The 23978-nt window shown below is 41.3% G+C and overlaps 2 protein-coding genes across 5 annotated transcripts; one reads left to right on the top strand and one right to left on the bottom strand.

The window, feature by feature from the left end:
* Positions 1-794: 794 nt before the first annotated feature.
* On the bottom strand, positions 795-11796 carry SETD4 (SET domain containing 4). 4 transcript variants are annotated; one of them, XM_013955357.2, is made up of 11 exons: positions 11403-11796; positions 10614-10716; positions 10072-10167; positions 9068-9105; positions 7402-7490; positions 6265-6694; positions 5257-5452; positions 4512-4593; positions 4082-4162; positions 2901-3024; positions 795-1979 (listed from the first exon to the last, which is right to left on the bottom strand). In XM_013955357.2, exons 2-11 carry the CDS (start codon positions 10681-10683, stop codon positions 1845-1847), a joined length of 1341 nt encoding a protein of 446 aa, XP_013810811.1. In that variant the 5' UTR covers positions 10684-10716; positions 11403-11796; the 3' UTR covers positions 795-1844. The 4 variants fall into 4 exon arrangements, with proteins under 4 accessions (XP_013810811.1, XP_013810812.1, XP_013810814.1 ...); XM_013955358.2 differs by having other exon boundaries at positions 5278-5452; XM_013955360.2 differs by lacking the exons at positions 10614-10716; positions 11403-11796 and adding an exon at positions 9240-9352 and having other exon boundaries at positions 10072-10122.
* Positions 11797-11912: 116 nt separating this feature from the next.
* LOC106494985 (carbonyl reductase [NADPH] 1-like) lies at positions 11913-20872 on the top strand. Its single transcript, XM_067298890.1, has 4 exons — positions 11913-12051; positions 13129-13448; positions 17072-17179; positions 19555-20872. The coding sequence occupies exons 2-4, from the start codon at positions 13163-13165 to the stop codon at positions 19989-19991; spliced, it is 831 nt and encodes a 276-aa protein (XP_067154991.1). The 5' UTR covers positions 11913-12051; positions 13129-13162; the 3' UTR covers positions 19992-20872.
* Positions 20873-23978: the final 3106 nt, after the last annotated feature.

The raw sequence follows: 23978 nt of genomic DNA, 5'->3' as shown, positions 1-23978 counted from the left end.
ATTTCTGAATCCTGGGAAGAGGTTATGAAACTACCATCTCAAAACCAAGGAGAACTTCTGTCTTTGGTGGCATGGAAACTGAGTAATAGCAAACGGCTATAATTCTCTGTTCCCCCAACATTTTGAACCAAAATTAATATATCCTTATAGGGAAGGAAAATCCCTTTTCAGACTTCCAGGATCTGGAAATGTGAAGGGATAGCAAGAAAAACAAAAAGGGAGATAAGCTGAAGAGCTTCCACATGCCTCAAAGCAATGGCACGAGATAGCATAGGAGCAGATGTCCTCAACAGGACAGGGATATTGGTGAAATGCAGGAGCAGCTTATGGAGATGATGCACACACAGATGATTTGCTTAAAAAAATGCTTCACATGTTCATGTAGTCTTATGTGGACTCTCAGTAACTACATTTTAGGAACAGCAGTTAACACAGGAGAGGTATCCAAACACACACTTCCTGTCCCAAATAGACCAACAGAAAAAAAAAATAGGGAAAAGCTTCAGAATCCTCAAATCCAAGCAAGTTTCCACAGTAACATTCTTGTTTACTAGGTACCAGAGAAAGTCAGAAGTTGTACTTGGCCTTGAATATTTCTTAACAGCTTTATCTTGTTGCACTTTTTTTCTTCAAATGATGTCATTACCTAAAATGTTTTCACTGCTGTATACAATTCTAATTTTTATTTTAAAAAGCAGAGCATAGTCATAGAAAATGGACCAATATATTTATAAAAACAACCAGTCTTTAAAAACTTATTTCTTAAAAAAAATGTTAAAAATATTAATGAAAAATTCTATGAAATTTGATACTTTATACAACAGAAAATAATCACAATACAACCACCATTAAAAACAAAGCTTATAAAATTTAAATAAGAGTCCTGCTCTAAATGTCCTTTGGAGAAGTCTTTGTCTTTGCCGCCTAAAGGCCCCTACTTTAGGCAGAACTAGATACTGAAAGGCAGCTCATGAGACTATCCCCTTCTCAACAGGGTAAGAACATTTCAGTGTGATCACTGGAACTGAATGGAAACAGAATGAATTGCCAGGTGATCAAAATGCAAGGAAGAAACAGTTCAGAATGATGTATCATTTCAGTTCACATTCTGAGCACGAGGAGTCAGAACACAAATGAGTGAATTTGGAGAGCGCTTTGAGTAAAGGAGGGAAATTCATACTTCTTTATGGCATTTCAAGCCTGAACCTTCAATAACAGCCTGTCCAAGAAACACTTGGGCTTAAACTGAGAAGGGAATGTCTTGGGTTCACAACAGGACTGACAGTAATCTGTGCTTTAGTCCACATCTACTGCTCCAGCAATTAACAGACACTATACAAACCACTAAATCTCAGGGACACGTATGGATGCCAGGAAAAAGGTGCAGGATCAATACAGGGCAGATATAAGCAGCTCTGTCCTTTCCCCTCTTTGATGAGTGCCAGAAATCAAACACACACTGAGGGGTATCTGATGACTTCATGATCCACGCTGTGGATCACTCAGAGCTGTAAACTATAGGACTTCCAGAGCCCACAATTCTGGGGCTGCTCAGATTACCCCAGAAGTTGTTTAGCTTATAGCAGTCGTGATTTGGATGAGATGTACAGAAAGCCACCTCTGCTCCTCCCTACCCTTTGGGCTAACCTTTTGTATTACTGGAGAAGTTCAGCAAAAAACAGAGTAAGACTTCATATTCCATGTGACCTGTAAACAAAACTGAGCATATTATGATGACATTCTACATTATTCTTTGTTGCTCAAGTCCATTAAAAACAGTTGAGCCAGACAGGTCCAAGGCAAATGAGAACAAATCAACTGCAGCTATCACAATTCCAGATGGGTCAAGTTGTTGCCATTTTCAAATTGCACAGAATCTCTGCTGATTTTTGTAGAATCTTCAGATCTTCCAAGCGTAGTGCTTCTACCAAAGTCAGGTGATTTTTAAGGTTTTCTTTGTCCCTTTTCAACCGGTAAATCTGAAGTTTATAAAAATGGTATGAAATTACTTAAAATTCACATTATTTAATGTAAGACATGAACAGACAATTCTGGAAAGCTGATTTGTGGTACAGATTCTGTGCAACCATGTTGAAATACAGTATTTTTATATCTTCCACAAGAATAACTGCGAATGGAAAAAAAAAATTGGAAAACATCATCGCATGGATAGGAAGCACACTGGAACCAAGAAGAGAAAGGGAGATGGAAAATGTCTCCCTGACATCAGGCTCCTAAGCCTATACAAGCCTCAAGATGTATGCACAGAGTGTGAACCTAACCAAGTCATGAGCTACATGCGTTTCCTTTGCAAAAAAAAAAAAACAAAATAAAATAAAATCATAACCCTTTTCAATGATGACTATCCAACTTGACATTACGTACACAAGTTTTCTTGCCAAAATTCAGAAAGGAAGGAGAGATTGTTTTTAAGAGAGCTGTTACTTGGTCTTGGAGATCTCTCAGAGAAGACTGGCTGACAAGGGTAGTTCATTTGGCTTGACCAGCTCTAAAGAGCACAGTCTTCACCTTCTGCAACAAGTGCACCTCACAGCAGCTCTGCAGTATCTTCTGTTTCCACGTTATATAAGTTCACATTCTCTTCTAAGAGGTTACCCTCAACAAATGCCTTCACACAGTGGGCAACGGAAGGCTAAACACTTTTAACCTGTTTACAGGGCTTTGGATAAGCTTTGTAACATGATCCCTTTTTTTTGCTGCAGCTTGAAATTCTGCTGAGCAATTCAGTGGTGTCAGTCACCGTGGTAACAAAGCCTATATCTCCCCAGTGAAGTCAATACCCTCCCCTCATTCTGTTCTCACCCCTGAAAATTACACTACCATGCATTTATGCTAGGAGAGAAAAGAATCTGGGCTACCTTTTTCTTCTAACAAATTACCTGGAGAAGGACATGTTGCGTCTCCTCTATTAAAAAAAGGCATATTTTTTCTGTTACATTCAAAGTCTGCTCTTCATTTGTGGCTGAAATTACATCACCAAGCAGCGCTCTCTTCCAGCAATTACTAGAACCAAAACATTCAAACAATACACAATCATTTGCTGTATTCCCCTACTGAGCAATAAACCAATGGTTATGCTAAGATATAAAGTCACTGGCATAAGGCAAGTAAGGTTAACATATGTAAAAAAGGCACAAAACATTCAGACATCAAACTAATAACGCAAGGAAAATAGAAGAGAGATTTAATGGTCTGCAGCAGTGGTTCCACTGCTGGGATGACACTCCTTCCACTCCCACCCTTTCAGCCAAGGCCACAGTCTGCACTTAGTCTAATGTTTCTGGGCCTTACTGCTCTGCCATGCTACCACCAACTTCACCAGCACCTTAGTAAGGAGTAAAAGTTAATCACATTCAGGTAGGACTTATTAGCGTGGCTTCCACTAAACGTCACCTCACATAATGACACACTTCATGGGCTTTAAACCAGCATCACAGGGATTTATTTGTAGATCAACTTATTCCACTCAGCAATGAATCTTCAAAGCATAGATGGTCATCCAAATTAAAACCACAAGAAAACATTTTTTTGTATTTATTATTAGAAAATGGTTACCTGAACATTTTTTGTATCAATGCTGGTTGAGGCAAGTTTGCCATTTGGAATAAATGATCAAAACTGTACTGAGAGTCACTGGAGATGAACTTCAGCAACATATTTAGCCCTAGAATTTCAGAAGCAGTCTCTGGAATGCATACCTCAGAGAAATCAAGCAGAGTTAATAGCACTTACAAGTACCTCAAGCCAACAAAAAGATGGTCTGGAGTATGAACCTTAAAGTAATACCCAGTTCTTGAAATGGAGAGGGAAAACAATAGTGTATGCCTAGTGTTTAAAACAGGAAAGTAAAAGACCAAAGCAACAAGTAGGCCATGAAGTCACATTATATAATCTCTTTGGCCTTTCTTCCTTGCCTCTCTCACATGGAGTCAATGAGATTGTCACAGAAGATGATCCAAAACAATTATCACAGTATCTCATACATGGAACCAGGAAAGAACAAGTAAAGGAAAATGAAACGTGCTCATTTTCTAAATATTTAAAGAGTACTGAAACTTACAATTCATCTTCTCCAAGATTTAATAACTTGAGGGCTGTGAGGAGTCTCCAAGATGGTCCATCCCACCCAAAGGTCAAGTTTCTAAAAAATGAGAATTACCAACAAGCAGAAAGTATATGTGATCTTTTATAGCATGACAACCATGCTTCTGACAAGTGTCACTGGAGAAATAATTTCTGGTCTTAGGGAATACAGGATTCCCTGACTCCCCTTACTCTGCTGCTATCCACAGCTAGGAGACAGACTGGACCTTGAAGCCTATCTCAAGCTTTGATATTGGTATTTACCACTTGTATGCTCTTCCACAAACAGCAAGCATATCAGTTTGTTAAAAAACAGGTAATTATTTCATGTTGGATTTTGACAACAGAAGCAAAATTTGACTCCTGGAAAAAATGAAATGAAAGCCCACACTGAACCAGATACCTACTCTAAGAAATCATGATTCTTTAGAATGGAGAGTTTCGCATTTTTCTGGTTGTCCAGCGGTGAAAAATATCTGAGGAGAGTATCTGCGTAAAAACACATTTTAAAAATTTAAATAAATGCTATGCAGAAGAAACCATAATCTTCAATTCTGAAATAACATTTCAGCCATATTTTCCAAGTGGCTACAGGACAAAGACCAAAAACTGCTACACTTGAGTGAACTTAAATATAATCAAAAATTAATTTGAAAAGTGCTCACTACTTCTCAAAAGCAATCAGCGATCTGCAAGATTGTATCCTTATAACAGAAATCCTGACTCAAATTGAAGCTGATGAAAAACTTGCAGTACTTTCAGTTATTCAGGACCAGGGCTTCAATCCTGAAGTCAATGATAGAGTCTAAGACATCCATTTGGAAGCCTTACATAAATGCTGAATAGGGATCACAATTTTACAAAAGACAAAGTTACCAAAGAAGACTTTCAATTGGAAATCTCCAGTCTCTAAATTCTGTGCAGTTCAAAGTGGTATCAATCACTGTTCTACTTCTTGGAATTGAAAAGTATTTTGATGGTACTAAAATTAATTTTGACAATGCCTTAATATACATTGTGCATATGTGCACTGTGCATATAAATGCAAGTGTGTGAACTTCTTCACTATCTTTTAATTATTCCTTTTACCCAGATCTCCTTTTGAAGAGATGCAGCATTAACTTGTTCAGACACTGCTCTCCATTATTCTACCTTTCAATCTACAAATCCAACCTGATGAGACATAAACACTGCTGTGTGGGTTATCAACGGCAACAAATCCATATTCTAGGAGGAGTCGCTGGTTATCATGAGGCCCATAGCAGATAAACACTTCTTCGTATTTTTTGCACTGTGAATCTGTCCTAATTTCATAGCTTCTGATCTGTTCATTAAATGCAGCCTTTACCTTTGAGAAATTAAAAACAAGATATTTTACTTTATGGGAGGAAGAGAGGAGAAAAAAAGAAATTAGACCTTGAACATTAAAGACCAACTGTATTGATCTCTTCTCTAATAGTATAACAAAAGGATGCAAACATCTAGTGTTGCAGATGTCTGAACAGGCAACTGATTTAGTGGATTCCAAGCTAGGATTACCCTATAAATACTAATATGAAGAACAAACATCAAAACCTTAGTCTGCAGGATGCGCCACCCACCCTGTAGACAGAAACCCCAGATCCACAAATAATGATGGTCTCATGCAGGGCTGGCCACTTTTGTGCTATCCCAGCTCTGTGCTGACACACAGTCCCTGTCATAAGGTGGAACTGCTCTATACACGGCATTCTCCTCAGACTGCACAGAAGCTGCTCTGAACCCAGAGGCAAAGGGACTATGTAAGTCTTTAGATTTGCCAGAGGACCTGAGCCTTTTGGGAGAGCAGAGTAGGGTTATTTACAAATGGTTCTTCCGAGTAGTGACACTGCAGCAAATCTCACCCAAACATTGTGCGCTCTCCCCATTCCTCTGCTTCACTTGTTGAACTAAAATGTTTGAATCATTATTATTCAGCTGTCCCAGGCTGAATAACAAGTCCCAGGGTATATACAGACTGTGCACACCCAGCCTGCTGCTGTCCTCCGGACAGACAATTTCCCCACTCTGCCATCTCTCACTGAACTCCAGACATTCTTAATCAATCACATACATGTATACTGTACTGAGTTAACTTCTTTATTTGTAAAGGCACTAAGTGATCTATTTTTAGTCTCTTACCTGAACATTTGGGCTGTGGTTTAGCAGATCTAAATATGGTGCCAAAGCATAAACATCTGGCTCAAGAGAGAAACATTCCCTCTGTGAATGTTTCATGTACACTGTTCTGGTATTAACAGTGCACCAAGCCCACTCTAGGGCACTGTAGTTAAAAATAGTCTCTGTGTTCTCAGCAAACAATGGCTGCAGGGAAGAGAAAAAAGCCTTGGAAGACACGTACAACTCATGAACCATTGTTCTTTGCTCCTGAGCCTTCTTTCTTAAAGGTTCAGGAAGAAGGCTTACTACATCTTCCTCCAAACAAACAGGGCAAGTGTATGTCTTGGGTAAAACATCAAGATATGGCTTCCACAGAGATTGCTCACCAGCATGCTTCTCTGCTATTAAAAATGTGCACAGGGCTATCAAAGGAGATACAGGAGGCTTCCATCTATTAAAAAATAAAATAAAATTACCAACACAGCAGATACACAGAGGTAAGATAGGAAATGGCTGCAATAATATTTTCTCTCTGTTCTAGTACTTTTAAATGTTATAAATAGCTTTTACTTTAAACTTCTTTGTAGTTCATCTCCAAGTCCCTTTGATGATTTCAAAGGGGCTTTTGAGTTCATTTTATTGAGAAACTATAAAAGCTGGCTTGTAGTAGCAATTTTAGGTTCACCACTTGGCTTTTTTTTTTTTTTTTTTTTTTTTTTAAGATACAAAACAAGTACTCATTGTCCAGTATAGGCCTTTGTCCTGAACTTTCTAAAAGGCTGTGTTCATGTAAGTGCTTTTTAACCTCATTTTAATCCCTTCTCTTATTGAAGCACATTCAAAGATTCCCAAGAAATCATTCATAACTGGCTGAAGTCATTTTGGTCCAAGCTGGCCTTAGAGGCAGGCCAAGTTCAAGCCACTACCGTCTCTCCAACTCTGCCTACCTAGAAGGGACTGTTCTGTGTCCAAATCTTTCTTATCTGAGCATTCCACACACATGAAAGACCACAAGAAATACTCCTAAAAGTTAGGGTCTGCAGTGTAAAATCCTACCACCACTTAAGATGATTCATCTACTAATGAGCAACCCACAGGAAAGGCCAGCTGAGAAAGTCTTGTTTTCCTTTCCTGTCACAAACGTAACTTTTCACTTACTTTGTAATGTATTCTCCTAAGCAGCTACTAAGGACAGTGCCCGTGGTGAGTAAGCATTTTTCAGGCAATGAGATAACCAGTTCCCCTGCCTATGAGGGGGACAAAAAAAAAAAACCCAAACAGAACAAACACAACATGCACATACATACAAAAAGAATAGTAAAGGTCAAGTATAAATGGCTCTTCTGGTACATGATTTCTGAAAACAGAAACATTCCCCAGAGAATACTAATGTCAGGAAGCAAAAGGATGTGATGTCCGACTTGATGGAAACTGGCATAGTTTTAAGACAGTCACAGTCCAGGGAAGCAGGATGACTGCAGTCAGTCTGAACTGTCACTGGTAGAAAGTTAGCTGTTCAGAGTTTGGTGCCTGGCTGCTCAGCATCACCACCTTCTTTGCACTGAGATATACTGTAGATTAGATCTTACAAATACCTGGACTTCTATCAGCGCAGCAGTATGGGAAAGATATTTAAGGTCATGTTTATCCTGTCCTTGTTCACCAAGCCTGTGTCTGTGTAAAATAGCCTTCCTGTCTGGCTTGAGCCATACGTGTCCAGCCCCATAGGAAGAGGGCACAGATCAAGTCAATACTCTTCCCTTCCCATTCTGCATCTGAGTTTCCCTGCCTGGCTCAAGCCCAGATAAGCCTAGCTCGCATTTCACTCACTCCAGACTCCTAGCATGGTGGATAACCTGAGTCTCTGGCTTCAACTGCTGGCTCAAACCCTGAGCCAGCATAAGAATATACACAGTTCTGCACATCCACTGCATCTCCTTCCTATCTCTTGCCACATTCTCTACTCTGCAAAAGGCTCAGGGTTTGGTTTGATTATTATATCACATTATATCAATATTTAATATACCACTCCCATATTAGTTAGAAAACTTTTCTGATAAGCCTATTCTCTGAATGCATTTTGCAGCCAGATCTCAGACTTTCTGTGCCAATATCTGAAGGACAATGTACTTTTCCTCATTCCCCTTTTCTGCTGGGAATGTTTAAAGAATCACATTTTTATTAGCTGGTCTACCAAGAAAGAAGAGGGACACCAAGGTGAGGTTAAAGCAGTGGTTTCACGTTATGGCTAAACTAGTCTAAAAGCCAAATACTGCTTAAAGGGCCTGTCCATTTCTTCTATCTCCATCCCTAATATCCCCCTTTTCCCTTTGTACCAGCACTGGTCTGACCAAGAGGAGCCATTTCAAGGAGCAAAGTTAGCAAAGCTAATTTTTTTTTTAAGAGGGTTTTCTCCTATTTTAGCTGCTTGATGTAACTTACCACAAAGATGAAAAGACTGCTAAAGCCAGCCCAAAAGAAGCCGTGGGAGACTACAGCTGAAGGAGAAGGCACACAGGAGCAAAGGGGCCTGCTCCTTCTGGCATCAGCTAGCCACTGATTGCCTTAAACTGCAACGTGAAACTGAACGATAAATCGCTGTAGATGAAGACAGGAGTGACTTCATCCAACAAGTCCTCAGGGCACACAGGATATCATCTTACAGATCATAACTACACTGCAAATTCTGATATTAGGCTAGAAACTATATCCACCATAGGGACCCCAAAGACCTCGTATAGACTTTTGAGCTTTCTTTGTTGCAAATGCCACTACATCCCAGAGAGCTCAGAGGAGCTCTTGCATAAGAATCAACATTACCAACCTGAAGGGCTTTTGTTGTCATCAGTCCTCTTCCTGTATCTGAAGAAGCAGAAACAAAGAGGATGCTTATAGTAAAATATAGAAACTATAATAAGCTGCAGAAATTAACATGCCTGCAAGGCAAAACTCTAGAAGAACATACATATCTCTTACAAATCGTAAAAGCCACTTACGGATTGTTCCAGACACGCAGCTCATTTCTTGGTTCTTTGAGTCTCTTTTTACTTTTCTTCTATTTTTCAGGACCCTGCGAAAGCCCTCTCCCCTACATCCCCAGCAATGCTTGCTGTCCAGTTTAATAGATTACTCACCTTCTTTATTTTCCACTTTTTCATTAAACACATCCTTCATCACTGGCTGTTGCTCTAGGTTTGAGCGATTTAACTGTGCCTTACGGTTTCTATTCACAATATTTTTGTCTGATTCATACTATATTCTCTACTTTCCTTAAATAAAATACTACAAAAGTTTTTGAAATACAGTCTAATTAAAGAGAGAAAATGCAAGTATATTTATCTTTCTTGTAAACAGCCATGTGTCATCACTACTAAATGAATCCCATCTCTACAACCATTTAATTATCATTAGATATCATAGATCTGTTGAAATAGCATGCAAAAAAAAAAAGATGAAGAAACGATAACAAGGTTAAGTTTTAAGCCTGGAAACACTTAAGAGATACTCTTTTCTTGAAAACTGTGTTATTAACATTTAAAACCTCAATTTCTACAAGGAATTCTGCATAGGTCTGCATATGTTTTGTAGCAGATTCTCATACTGAAGCTTTACACAAGAGTATCTTTATATAAGAAACACTTTACAAGACTTCAGGCCTCCACATTTATTCATATGCATTAAACGATATTCCTGTGCTTTTGCTAGAAGTCCTTGAAAGAGTAACGGTAACTGAAGACAGCCAAGTGTGTGATCTAAAACAAAAGTAGGAAACTAACATCTTTAGAAGAAACAGCAGTATGTACCACCAATAAATAATTAAAAGATTACCCCAGAACTCTGCTGGCCTTATATCATTGTCTTCAAATCCTCTGTCTTTCAGCCACTTCTTTAGTTTAATGTATTCCAGCTTGTGACTACAGTCGACTTAAAAATTAAAAAGAAAGTGAATTAATGCTATAAAATATCGTTCTAACGGAAAACAAAATAAATTGAAAAACGTTATTGTATGCCCAGAAAAGATATGTTTTGGACATTTTAGCATAACACAATAGGACAGCAAAAAAGGCTCCCCTCTCATTAGCTTGCTAAGTTCTGGGCCTCTGGAAACTGGGAGTTCTCAGAACTGTAGGAGTTATTCAGCACATTCCAGGGCCAAAGAATTTAAGAATAATGTAGTACTTCCCATCAGTCAGAAAACAGAGCTCACAATATTCACCATGCTCTGATTGGGACTGTAAATTAATACCAGAATCTTTGAAAAAGCTAACATTTATAAAAGTTATTTTCAGAACACAAAGGTGTTTGACAAATATGCACCTGGACAAGCAATTGATTATTTTATTATTTAGCATTACTTCCATGAATTGTACCTCCATTCATAAAACTCTGCAAGTGTTTCCTTCTCCTCTTTCGACCTGTCCGACCTCTGTTTTTCTTCATATTAAGAAACAAGTTTTGCCTTATTTAGACAACCTGAATTAAAAAAAAAAGTTCCTTAAAAAATCTTTAGTTTCTTTCACCTATTGCACATTTTTTATCTCAATTAGAGAAGTCAGAGCGCTACTTATTTAGTATGTTATTAAACATACTGCTCTTTAAAGGTTAGAAAACATGCCACAAGCAAACTCCTAAATGAGGGTGAATGATGGGGTTGAAGGAAGGGGGGAAGGCTTTATCTCCAACTGTCATCTTGGCCAGGGTACGACCATAGTCCTCTACAGGAAAAGGGATACTGTTATCTACATACACAGAATTAAAGCACTTTTCAAACAGAAAATGTACTACAGTTTTTGAGAATTAACTGACATATACAGCCTCTGTAGTTTATTTCTTCTAACAACAAGAATAGCAGAATGGAGACATCTAATCATCCACGTGTGAAACAACAATCCTACCCCACATATATATGATCTCAAAATCCCACATCATACACCACAATAATACTACACCTCAGGTAGTCAAACATTATTCATGTTCATTCAACATGCATAATTAATAAATTGCATCAACCTTAATGGTTATAGCTTAGGCCATAATGGAAACGTGTGTTTAATTTCTCCTTGTCAACACCATTGATTGAATTTCAGAACAGCGGTTTTCGCTTGAAATTAGAGCTGTAACAGACAGTCGAGCAAAGACAGCGACACCAACGTACTCACTTCTGCTTCCAAGGCACAACCCTGGTAAGTTGTGAGCATGCCTGATGATGCCAGTTATCCAGGAAGAGAGGCAAACCTCTTTAGGAGAGAGGTTGCTCTTTTAACAAAACCTCTCTTTCCAGCTCAACGTAACTCCTTCTTGGTGGTTAGGGGTTTGAGAGAGAGAGAGGATTTTACCACCACGTGACTAGGCCTCTCACTGCGTTCCCGGTCTTCCAGACAACCCGCGAGCTGCTTAACCGAAACAAGCACCGCCTCGGGCCATTCCTGCCCCCTCACATTTCAAGGGGGGGAGGGGGGTAAGGAGTCAAAGATTCAACAGCGCAATGAGAAATCCCTCTTCTCCCGGGCGCAGCCAACAGCGGCCCAGCTCCCGGCTCCCTCCCGGCTTGAACTCGTGACAGGGAAAAGAGAGGAAGCGCACACCCTGCCCGCCCCTCCCAGCGCCGGCCCACCTGGCGGACTGGACGAAGCAGCCGCCACTCCCGACCGTTGCCCGCCTCGCGCCGCCGCGGGAGGCGGGGGCTCGTCGGGTGCCATCTTAGCTGCGCTCTTCCGCGGCAGCGTGCAGGGGTTCTGTGGTCGGCGGCCAGCTCGTCCACCCCCGCGGTGCTGCGGAGCAGGTGGGGGAAGCCGCGCAGCGCTGCAGGTGGGTCGGGGCGTGTTGGTTGCCCCGTCGAGCTCGGCACCCCCGCGCAGATCCTCCTCGCCCCCGTTGCGGTGGGGGGTGGGGAGGGGGGTCGGTCCCCCGGTAACGGCCGCCCGTCAACCGGCCGCGATCGGCCCACGAGCAAGCGGAGCCCGCTAAGGAGTCGGGTTTAATCTTGGCCTGCCGGTTCGCTTTGGGTTCCCATTAAGAAGCAAAATCGGTCCCGGGGAGCTGGTGGAGAGTAAAGCGTGCCTATTTGCAACGAAATCGAGACTTTATGGCGAGGCGGGAGGGTGGCTCCGGGCTCTGGTGAAGTCAGTCAGTAGTTGGGCAGGCGTTTGTCGGGCCTCGTAGCTTTTACGTGTGTGTTTTTAGCAGCTGCTTAAGGTTTCTTCCTCGCTAGATGTCAGCTCGTGGTTAATTACAAGCTAATTGGGAGGGGAAATGGGAATTCAGTCAAAAGGAACAAAACAATGTTTTACACTTGTTTTTATGGGGGAAATACAGCTTCTTCAAGCGTGCTGTGGCTACAAGAAAAGCAGTAATTTTCTCAAACGTATTGTATCTAAAGCATGATGTGTTAAACAGAAAGAACATTGTAGCCAATACACGGACCATTGTTTCTCTCTAAAAATGCTAAAACTAATTCTACCTGGCACTTCAGGGTTAAGCCACTCTTCTGCTTTTCTGAGCCCTGTCTTTTTTTAACTTTGACTGCATCAGTGCTTGAACTGAACTAGCTGAATATCCTGGAAAGAAGGAAATGGCCTTCCTGTAAGGTGTACCTGCAGAAGAGCTTTTCCCATCAAAAGTTAACTGAGCACTTCAGGTGCTTAGTCAGTGATTTTTACCCAGTCAGTGGTTGCGCTTTCTTCAAAACATGAACACAAAACATGTATTTCTTTGCTAATACTCTAATTTACTTTAGTAGGTTAGAATTAGTGTATGTTCTAATATGGATTTACATAATTCAAAATGGAATTCTAAATAGGACTTTTAAGAAAAACATTTTAATCCATTTTCAAACATCCATCTCTGTCTGTCCCACACTGAAATTTTCTTCTTTTCCATTTGCAGTTAGTGTAACTTTGGCATACGTTCAGAGAAAACAATGTCCAGCACCCCGGTGGCTGTGGTGACAGGGGCCAACAAAGGGATCGGATTCGCAATTGTGCGGGCTCTATGCAAGCAGTTCCCAGGGGATGTGTACTTGACAGCCCGAGACCCTGGACGTGGCCAGGAAGCAGTGGCTAAGCTGCAGGAGGAAGGGCTTCATCCTCTCTTCCACCAGTTGGATGTTGATGATCTGCAGAGCATCAGAGCTCTCCGGGACTTCCTAAAGGAGAAGTATGGAGGGCTGAATGTGCTGGTTAACAATGCAGGGATTGCTTTCAAAGGTAGGAAGCTGATTGTCTGGAAGGTCTTCTGTGCTATAAAGTTATGTGTAGAAAGATACTAGATGCATTAAGGATTTTATGAAGCTTCTTGTATGGGGCTTTTGTGCCGGTGCCATGCTTGACTTTTTGGCTGGACAAGTTACCTATCTTCTCAAGCAAAGCAATAAGGCAAGGTGAAATGGCTCTTCATTTAGGATTTGACGGGCCAACTGTGCATGTAAAAGTGCTTCCCTGGAGGATGGTGTTTACTTCATGCACAGAGCATGAAAGTAATTTAGGTGCACAATCAGCTTGCTGTATATGAGCAGGGTTGGGTTTATTGCCTCTGTGCCATTGAGTTTCACCAGGCCCATGGGAACTCATCATTTGCATGAATATCAGCCATGCTCCTCTGGGATCTGTGTTTTCTCTCTTCTGCCCTGCCCTTTTTCCCTTCTGCAAGCCTCCTTGTACTATCTTTTATGCATTGTCTGCTCAAGGATTACAGCTGTTAAAAAACAACCTTCAGCCCTGCGTGCTCTTAACATCCTAACCTATCTTTGACTTCCTCAGGCCATTCAGTTACCTACAAACAGTTAACCTAAATCTTGCTGAGCCACAGTCCTGAGTAAGAATTAACTCCTTCATTCTCTAGCAGACAGGGATGTTGAGAAAGTGAGGGAGGCACAACAGTTATGAGGTAGAAGAGTGCATTTGCCTCGTATGTGTTCTTAAAAACAAATGGAGAATCATGTTAGCTCCAGATGGAGCAGATCTTGAGCGTGACCAATTATCAATTCATTTCCCTGTCAGTGCAAACTTTTTTCCCCACGTCTTCGGGGGGGGGGGGGGGGGAGGTTGTTTTGTTTTGTTTATTTCTTTGCCTGATCTTCAGCTGGGACGTGTTCCAGCACAGCGTAAGTGCTGACTTTCATCTGCTCACAGCATGATTTAAGGATGATTTAAGGAGGCCTGTCAGGTAGTATGGATCAAGTCTCACACAGTGCTGAAAATTGAGTTTCTCATGTATTAGGAATGCAGCAACTCTGAGTTCCAGTCACTCTGTGTGTTTTACATGGTACTTTGTAGCAAGACTGCTTATGTTCAAGATATATTCCATAGGGCTGAACTCTTAACATAGTTGAGCTCTAGGGTGAGCTTGTGACAGAGAGATGCTAAAACCTTGCAGCAGTGGTTAAGAGATTGGAATGATAAGCTTGGACAGATATACAAAAACCTGCAGGTGCTCAGACCAGTATTTCTTCAATTCGTAATCAGGGCCCTAGCTCAACCTACTTGTGACAGTGAGTTTGAGCAAGACTGGACTGTGACTGCAGCAGTCGAAGTGCAATGCATGTTTCTTGTTGCTGGCTTTGCAGAAGCTGTATCCTCCATCAAGGAGGATACCTGGACAGCTGAAATAAAAGCTCCTCAAATTGCTGCAGCAAGATTCGCCAGAGCTCATCTGTGAGAGATCTTAGTAACTGATTTATTATGGGGTGGGCACTGAACAGATAAACAGGTAAAGTATTGTGAGCAGTGGAGGTCCTGTTACTTCCTTTACAACATCATATATTTTTCTATTCGGAAGTTACCTCTAGATGTTTAGCCTAGGCTTTCTTCAAGCTGACAACTTGCTATATGTCAGCAGTAGGTGCTACAGTTAAGAATTGTGATAGAGGAGCCAGTTGTAACTACTATTGCATACGTATCTAGCACTGAGGCTGGAGAGCTTAGTACCTATGTAACAGCTTGCTGTGATGCTTATCTCATACTCTGGCTTTAATTCTAGCTTCTAAGATTGGCGTTTCTACCCAAGCTTGCTTTCTGCCTCCCCAGGTTTCTGCTAGCATCTCAGACTATATGCTTTCCTTTCCTTATTGTACTGTGTGTTATCACTGTCTGTCAGACCTTAGATTTGTCATTAATTTATCTGTTCAGTTTATTTGTGCTGCTGTACAGATAGTCCAGCGAAGTCCTTAGTCCAGCAAAAAAAGTTCCTGTATGAAATGGATGTGTACTCAGGGATTGCCTTCCGAGTGAGGTTCTGTCAGAACTGTTGTAATGCTTGTTAAGCCTAGGGAGAGTGTATCAGTCAGATGTTAGAAGCAATATATCTTGTCAGACAAATGAGTGGGTTTTTGGGGCGTAGGGGAGCTTCTCTGTTGCTGAGTGGGTATGAAAGCAGGAATTCATGGTTGTGGGGGGGTTTTGGTTTCTTTGCTCCTCCTCTTGCAATAAATAGATTGTGATCTGGCCTTTGTCTCAGGTTTAAATGCAAGCTAGTGTTCTGCAACCTTTGACTCAATGCCTATTGCTCGAGAGAGTGGACAAGTCAGTAATTAAAGCTGTGTTTTGCAGTAAAAACACAACTAGATTAAATGCTGAATGATGTGTTATTGATTCACTTTTGAGTTGATACAGGTCTCAGCTATGTCCAGACAAGTGGAGACCTGCCTAATCTATGTAGGTGGCCTTTACCACTGCACAGATTGAGCCTATAGCAGATGAAGAGGAATACTGTCATTTTGTAACTCTTGCTTTACCCTCATAGTGGAGGAGACTTAGCATATGGCTTTATTGCTGAGCCAATTTGTCAGTTGATGGCACATCCTGCCCCCCTTTTGGTGGTGGCAAGCTGTCAATGCTGTCTTGTGAAATCATACGCTTATGTTGCAGTTCTGTGGTCCATTTACACTGACCTAAGTCAGCTCCCTTCTCTTTCCTAGCTGCTAATACCCACTCTTTCCATTGTGTCAGCACAGATCTGTCAGTTCAGGGGGGATGATTTATGAAACATTTACTGGGTCGTGTGTTGTTCCCCCCCCCCCCCCGACTGCACTAAATCTTGCCTCTGCATTCTTTCTTCTGCTTTTACAATGCCTGCTGCAATTCTGCACTGCCCTGGCCCCCAAGACTCAGCTGACAATCCAGTAGACATGACAACATACCAGTCAGGATGAGGAAGCAGTTGTCTGACCTGATTTTATGTTAATACCAGGGTAGTCTAACTTCTGCGGCTTCAGAAGCAGCATCTTAGGTTTAGGACCTTCTTTCCCTATGATTTCCCACCCCTCCTCCCCCCCCCCCCCCAACACACAGGTAACCCTGTCAGTGCGGCAGCAAAGTGCTCCATTGTGCACCTAGGAGGAGAAGGCACTTCCAAGATTACTTGGATGTGGCAGTGGCCACCTGGTCTCTGAACACTGGGTGTGAGTAGGTACAGGAAAGGCATTAGGCAGGCTGAGACAGCATATCCTTTGAGAGCAGTCTTTCCTCGTCTCTTCCACATAAAAGGCTCATGGGTCTGCAAATAACTCTTCAGTGTTACACTATCAGCTCTCCTGAGGCAAAGTTAAAATCTTCAGCTAAGAAGAGGTGAAAACATCAGTGGCCCATTATTAAAATAATTTTGCTTAGCATTCCTTTTAATGAAAAGATCCAGCTAATGTTAGTGATGTTGCATTTTTTTTTTATTCTATGTATTTTAATTGCTCAAGTGTCTGTTTCCTAGTTAATAGAAGGAACTAAGATAAACTTTTGTCTTTCAGTAGTTCTGTAACTACTTTTCAAACAGTAGTATAACTCTGATTTTTTTATTTTTTTTTTTTTTCCCTTCCCTTGCTGCCACCTCCTATAAAAAGTTCTCGACACTACTCCATTTGCAGTCCAAGCAGAGGTCACACTGAAGACAAACTTTTTTGGAACCAGGAATGTTTGCACAGAATTGTTGCCTCTTGTGAAGCCTTATGGTATGTGTAACTTAACAGGTAGAAAAATAGTTCTATGTGAATTTTGCTGCTCATTAAATGGCAAAATCCTGTCCTGTCTCAGAAGTACGCTGCCCCATAGCAGGAGGAATATACTTTTGTTATGGAAAATCAGGCTCGCCGGCCTCCATAACAGGGTCCGACCCTAGGTTCCTGCTGAGGCAGAAGTTCGAAGTCAGATTGGAGAGAAATAAAATTTAATGATACACGTGCGGTAATTACAGCTCGAGCTGGGTGCCTCTGAAGAGGGACCCCGAACAAAGAAATCCCTGGGCAATTATACACTTACAATCTAAATTCCCCACCCCTTAAGCGATAGTTTGGACCAATAGTAATAGTTAGGTCTGGGGTCTTCCCCTTCTTCACTGGGCCCCTTCATTGTCTCTAGGCAGGCTACTTCTTATCTTCAAGGTCTGCTACTCCTGCTGTCCATGTAACTTCTTTATCCCTCCAGCTTGAACCGGCCCTGGGGCCCCCTTTTACTTATCTAAGTAAAAGTTCACAGCCTGAGGCCTAAGGCTTCAGCAAACTTAGCTACTAAGGCTAAGCAAGTTATGCTAAGCAATTAATTCTAGACAGCTTCAGTCCGATATTCTCTAACACTTTGCTGCATTGTAGGTAAGAGAACAGAGATAGCTTGTGGGATTTCTTGTCCCAAATGTTCTCTATTGTATGTATTTAAATCTGCTTTCTGTCCGGTCCCATTCTTCTGTTATGGATTGGAGTGAAATTCTTATGGCATCCTTAAGAAGAAATGGAGAAGTTACCCACGTTCTTTCCATGACATCTGCCTACATAAAGGGTTCTTGCTTAAGAAAGGACGTTTTGAGGATACAGCTACCGTAAGGAAGTACCTAAAAATGGAGTGTATCAGTTGAGTTTGATGTGATGCATTTGCCCTTGCAACTGCTGAAGAAACCTCCACAGGCTTGTTGGTCTGTCTCTAGAGTCACAGCCTTTGCTTTGTATCCAGTATTTGCAAATATCAAGAGATGTAGTTATAAACAGCACTTGAAGATTAACATCACTTTAAGTTACCATGCTTAGGTAATGTTAGAAGGAACTGGAGGAAAACACTTTACCAAAAGTGGTAAATAGAGTGGAGGAGACCAAGATCAAAAAAGATAGACATCAATAATAAGAAGGTGTTAGCAACATGCAAATAATCTGTACTTATCAGACTACTGTCCTGCACAGAATGCTCCTGTTTTCCTAACGTTGGAGCACTGAAAGTGCCCTGGAATTCTGCTGGTGCATCACAGATAATTTGAAAGGGACATATTTGGATTAAACACCCACATTAAATCTAAGGGTTGGGGTTTTCTTTGTTTGTTTGTTTTTAATGCAAGTATTTTCAAGATTTGTGAGCAACAGATCTTTGCATGGGTATGTAAAAATAAGTGTTTGCTGCTGTAAATAAAATATAGTGTATATTAATGTTTAAATACATCTAGGTTTTTAAGAAAAAAGGAGTACAGTACATGGGATAGAAGCTGGGGACTGTTAGCCTCTAGGGAGGGGGGAAAGGACAGAGCAAATGACTTTTGGGGGAGGGGAAGAGTATAAAGTGCCAAAATTGTAAACTAGTTTTCTTCTGCTAAGGGTGAAGGACAGGCATGTTAATGAAATAATTAACAGAAAGTATTAATTTCTGTGGCCTTTCAGATCTAAATCTTTCTGTTAATTCCTTAGTTCACAGCCCAAATTGTTGTGCACTAGCAAAAAAGCGCAGGATAGCAGTGTAACAAACAATTGTGGGGAAGATTAGTGAGTTACTGATCCAGCTGACTCATCCCTCTGTACTAAATGGTGGGAGACAGATAGCATACTGCAGTTTTGCATGCTGAGATCTGTAAATCTTCAGGTACTCTGCGTACAAGCTGATGGTCTCTCTGCGTTAGGACCCAGATTGCTTTTGCTGAATTCTGTATTCTTCTGGCTTTTGGGGTACTGTACATTCTTGTGGCACCTTACTCAAACTATTGCAGAAGTGAGAAGGTTTTCCACCAGAACATCACGATTATATTTAAAGTCTAGCAGCCATTACTGAGGAAACTATTTAGTACTATGAATATGCCTGCAGATTGTAACAGGCTATTTCATGGAAGCATGCCTTAACTTAGAGAGCTTTTGCAGGTTCACACCTTAAATTACCTTTTATAATGGAATTCACTGGAAACATTTGACATTGAGTGAACTGTGATCTTCCAGAGGCTCTGCAAAACAGTCCACATGAAATGTTTTACAGGTGTTCACCTAAGTAGTGAATACATAATTGTAGAACAAGCTCACTTCAATGTTTGGGCTTGTTTAGTGTGTGTAAAAGTAATTAATTAGTCTCTATTTTCTTTTACCAGGCAGAGTGGTGAATGTTTCTAGTATGGTAAGTAGCTCAGCTCTGGCAAGTTGCAGCCAAGAACTTCAGCAAAAGTTTCGCAGTGACACAATTACCGAGGAAGAGTTAGTGAAACTCATGACAAAATTTGTAGAAGATACCAAGAAGAGTGCACATGAGAAGGAGGGTTGGCCAAATACTGCCTATGGGGTATCCAAAATTGGTGTCACAGTCTTGTCCAGGATTCAAGCCCGGATGTTAAATGAGAAAAGAAAAGGTGACCACATCCTTCTCAATGCCTGCTGTCCCGGATGGGTGAGAACAGACATGGCAGGTCCTAAAGCCACTAAATCACCAGATGAAGGGGCTGAGACCCCAGTTTACTTAGCCCTTTTGCCTGCTGATGCTGATGGTCCTCATGGCCAATTTCTTAGTAACAAAACTGTTCGATCCTGGTGAGCTTATGTATGCAGCCACATAGAGGTGGTAACATGGCTGTGGCTCAGACTGTGCCCTGGGAGGGCATTTACCCAGAGCAGTCTCATCCTGTCCCTAGCAGCACCAGGCTCCGTTATCATTACAATGAGGTTTACAGTTATGGTACTTCTCCAGGATCATATCTACACTAGGGCACACCTCCCAGCGCACAGCAATGTCCGTTGGCTTCCACACACCATTGACCATGTTGCCAGAAATCTGATTTGTGGGTATTCCAGCCCAGATGATGTGAATTAATGTGGTGTTGCCCTAATATAGAGGTATTTGACCTTGTTTTACCTGAATTTGCTCTTAATTAAATCATTGCCAGCCTTTCTCTCACTCTCTTTGAAATAGCCTAACTCTGACATGGAGTTGGGATGAGGAGGCAGATGCCTTACCCTTTTTCAGTGTAGTAGATCTTTCTGGGGACCATATTTGCTTTTTGGGGGTTGTAGGGCGGGTTTTTTTGTCTTTTTTTTTTTTTAATGTAGGAGGTTTTTTGTTTTGCTACAGTCTGACCAGTTTGGGGGAAGGTTAATAAGACTGGAACAGAATCACTGCTATATAGAGATTCCTTATTATTATTACAAAATAGAACTAGGTGAAAATAAAAATATCAGTGATTTTACCATTAACAGAAGAAAATAATCTGTTGACTTTATTAATGTCTGTATTAACATGCATATCAAAAAATGATTTCTTACTGGTTTATATTTGTACAACTAGCTTATCCTCATGGTAAAAATCTATAATGTTTGTTTGAACGTATGTCTACACTTTCTGCACCCAGATTTGTTGCTGGAATGTGTGATGTTCAGAATATATAAAGAGAAAATAAACTACGAAACTAACTTACAAAACTGTTCTCTAGGACTTGCAGTTCATTTATTGCACAGTCAGAAGTTTCTATATTTAAAAACTTGGATTAAGTGCTGTCCATGTAGTAGAGAAAGTGAACTGTGAATGTTATAGTAGTGTTACAGGGTAGGACTGAAATACGTAATTATTATGGTAACCAAAACAAATCATCCAAGCAAAATTACAAGCAGGGCAAGCAATGATATGGAGAGCACCAAATTTGTTCTTAAATTTCAACTGTTGCATTTCAAATGCTTAGCCTTGAAAGGCTACCAGAGAACTTCAGGTCCCTGCCCTGGGCAGGAGGGCAGCTATATGCCTGTACCTCTGTGGAACACTAGTGAAATCAAAGCATCTTTCCATATATCTCTAATATCTCAACCTTGCAAAGTGTTAAACATTGTGTGACCAGGCAGAAAAAAGATGTAAAAAAAACCCCCCCACCATATTTGTACACACTCACAAGTCAGCTCAGAGCCTGCCTAAATGTGTACAGGCCCACATCTGCATGGGATTTTGGACTGTGTTGGAGGACAAGTTAAATTGGTTGTAGTCCTGCACCATTTTAAGAGCTCGCTGATCCATCCAGCCAGTGACAAGCTGTAGTAGAGCAGGGCTTAAAACTAGTGTCCTGGCCTGCACTGTCGCCAACCCCAGGGCTGCAGATCACGAGACCAGCAAGTGCAAGGAAGGTGGTTTAAAAATTCTGAGAGTGCTTTATTGTTCCTTCCTGTCATTGGAACTGGCTGTGCCTTACTTTCCGATTTTCGTCTGCAAACATTGGGGTTGAAGAGAAAGCCTTATCCTTTTTTGTCTCCCTTTTTATGAAAACTGGTATTATATGCAAGTGTAAGGCAAGGGATCATTAACTAGCCCGGGGCTTCAGCTGAAAGCTCTGGAGGCAGAGCTACAGGGCAGGGTGGCCAGAGAATCCCCACACTGTGGGGTGCTGCTGCTGAGAGCAGGAGCCAGGCAGGCTTCAGCCACTGCCAGGCTATAACTGTGCAGCTCTTTCTCCACCGCAACCTGTCAGCCAGCAGGAAAGCCGTGGTGGGTGCTCTGCTGCAGCATCCCGTCTTCCTTGTCAGGCCGAGGTGCCCACAGGGCTGCCCTCTACAAGAGGAGGCTGCTACCCTCTTCCTCATGCTAGGAGATGGTGAAGGAGTAGGAAACAATTGCATATAAATCTGTCATTTCAGTAAAAGGCATGTTAATTCTTAACCAAGAGTCAACGGATGATGCCAGAGTGGTGTGGTGAGCTGGGTTTTTCATCAGTTTCCCCTGGTACAGTTTGTGTTCAGGGAAGCCTTAGATCAAAAGGCATTGTGCGTAATAATAATGTGTTTTTTTAGTAATCAGTTATCAGCCCAAAACAAAGGTGTGATTATTAGTTGGTCCTTTAAGGATACAGTAGCTATTGTTTTTGGAAGAATTGCCATGTGAGTCCTGCCCCACAGATAGTCAGAGAGGAGGATGAGCACTGCCCTGGAGCTCTCATGTTAATCTGTTTTCCATGAAGAAAAAAATCGCTTATCGAGGCCTGAAGTTTAAGGGCAACAGATCAATTACAAAATCCCTGTATAAAGCTTTTTATGCATTTTATGTACTACAAGCAGACTGTCTACAGTGTCATAGCTCCAAAAGCAAACTGGGTAATAGAGAAACTTGACTATCGTTCTGATGTAAAACAGAAGGAGTATGGTTTTGCTATGCTCTTTTATTTGTAGTTACTGATATCTTGGCAAAATAAAACTTGGCTGTTTTATTTTAGTAATAGTTTGTATACAATTTTAAAAGATGTAATCCAATAGTGGAAAATCAAACCTAGTTCTTCATATTTGAAACACTGTTTGAATCATTAAGTTTCAAAAGCTCTGTGCCCTTCTAGTTGGGATGTACAAACTTTCCAACCGAACCCCAATCTAGACTTTCACAGGGGCACAGATCAGACTGTAAGAGTCCCAGGTAAATTTAATGTAGCTGGATAGTATCCATCATCAAATACAAATCAGTTTCAAAGTATCCCCTATGTTCTATAAAGCTCTTAAGTCTAACTCAAGAACTGTTTTTTGCATTCAAGAGAAGCGAATTATGTGTTTGAAAGTTGTACGAAAGATATTTTTCAAACTCTTGTATTGAGCCTTTCCACAGTGCTTGTTCTCTGTTAAATCTACTTAAGCTGTTTAGGGAAAGGAAAAAAAGTGGAAGATGATGGCTAAGCAGTCACCATCAAATTCAGAGATGTCATTTCTCATGGTGCAGTTGGTGATAATAGAGACAGGTTTTTCAGATGACAGAAGGAGGAACAGGGGACAGATCTCTACACAACCTTTGTAGTTGAATGATGCAGTACTAGAAGAAGGAGAAGCAGCTGTGTGGATGTAACCTCAGCAGCAGGAGATGAGAGTAGATGTGTCAGATAATTGAGAAGACACAGAAAATAGTGGCTGTTCACAGGGCCAGTCAGAATCAGGAAGGAGCTTATGCGAGAGAAGCAGATCCCCCTGTGATGGACGCTGGGACTGTGCATGGCACACTTCCAGGGGAAGGCTGTTTGCTGAGAGCAGAAGGTAGAGAACAGGCTGTACAGAGTGCATGGCAGGCAGGCTGGATCTCAGGACAGGGCTTACATTGTTCAGCCATATGGTTTGGTTTGTTTTTAAAGCTGCCTCCTTGCTCCTCTCCCATGTCCATTATGTCTAAAGTGTTTTGTTGCTTTCAGATTCCAGCACACTTGCAGAATGAGTATTGTATAAAGTTTAAGGGTTAGAAAAGAGATGAAGTAATAACAGTCTGTTCTAGTGTGGAAAACCTTTACACATGATTTACTGCCTTTCTTTATAGAGGGTGGCACTACCATTTTTACTTTGGAATTTATTAGCCAAAGAGAATGTCTGGCAATGCAGTAACTGTGGTGACATGAGACAATACAGGAACTGCATTCACAATTGTGAGAGCTCAGTGGAGGCCGTTTCTTTGGGATGCCGTAGCTTGTGCAGGATGTGGTCAGGCATCAGCAGCAAAAGTTTGGGAATGGAAGCTGTATCTGCTTCTGCATCGTTTGGATACAAACAGCGTGCAAGGCTTCTGGGGCTTTCTGAAGGAGAA

The sequence above is a fragment of the Apteryx mantelli genome, chromosome 1 (genome assembly GCF_036417845.1).
Source record: "Apteryx mantelli isolate bAptMan1 chromosome 1, bAptMan1.hap1, whole genome shotgun sequence".
NCBI lineage: Eukaryota > Metazoa > Chordata > Aves > Apterygiformes > Apterygidae > Apteryx > Apteryx mantelli.
Note: the sequence above shows the minus strand (reverse complement) of the source record. Positions and strands in the feature narration are given on the sequence as shown.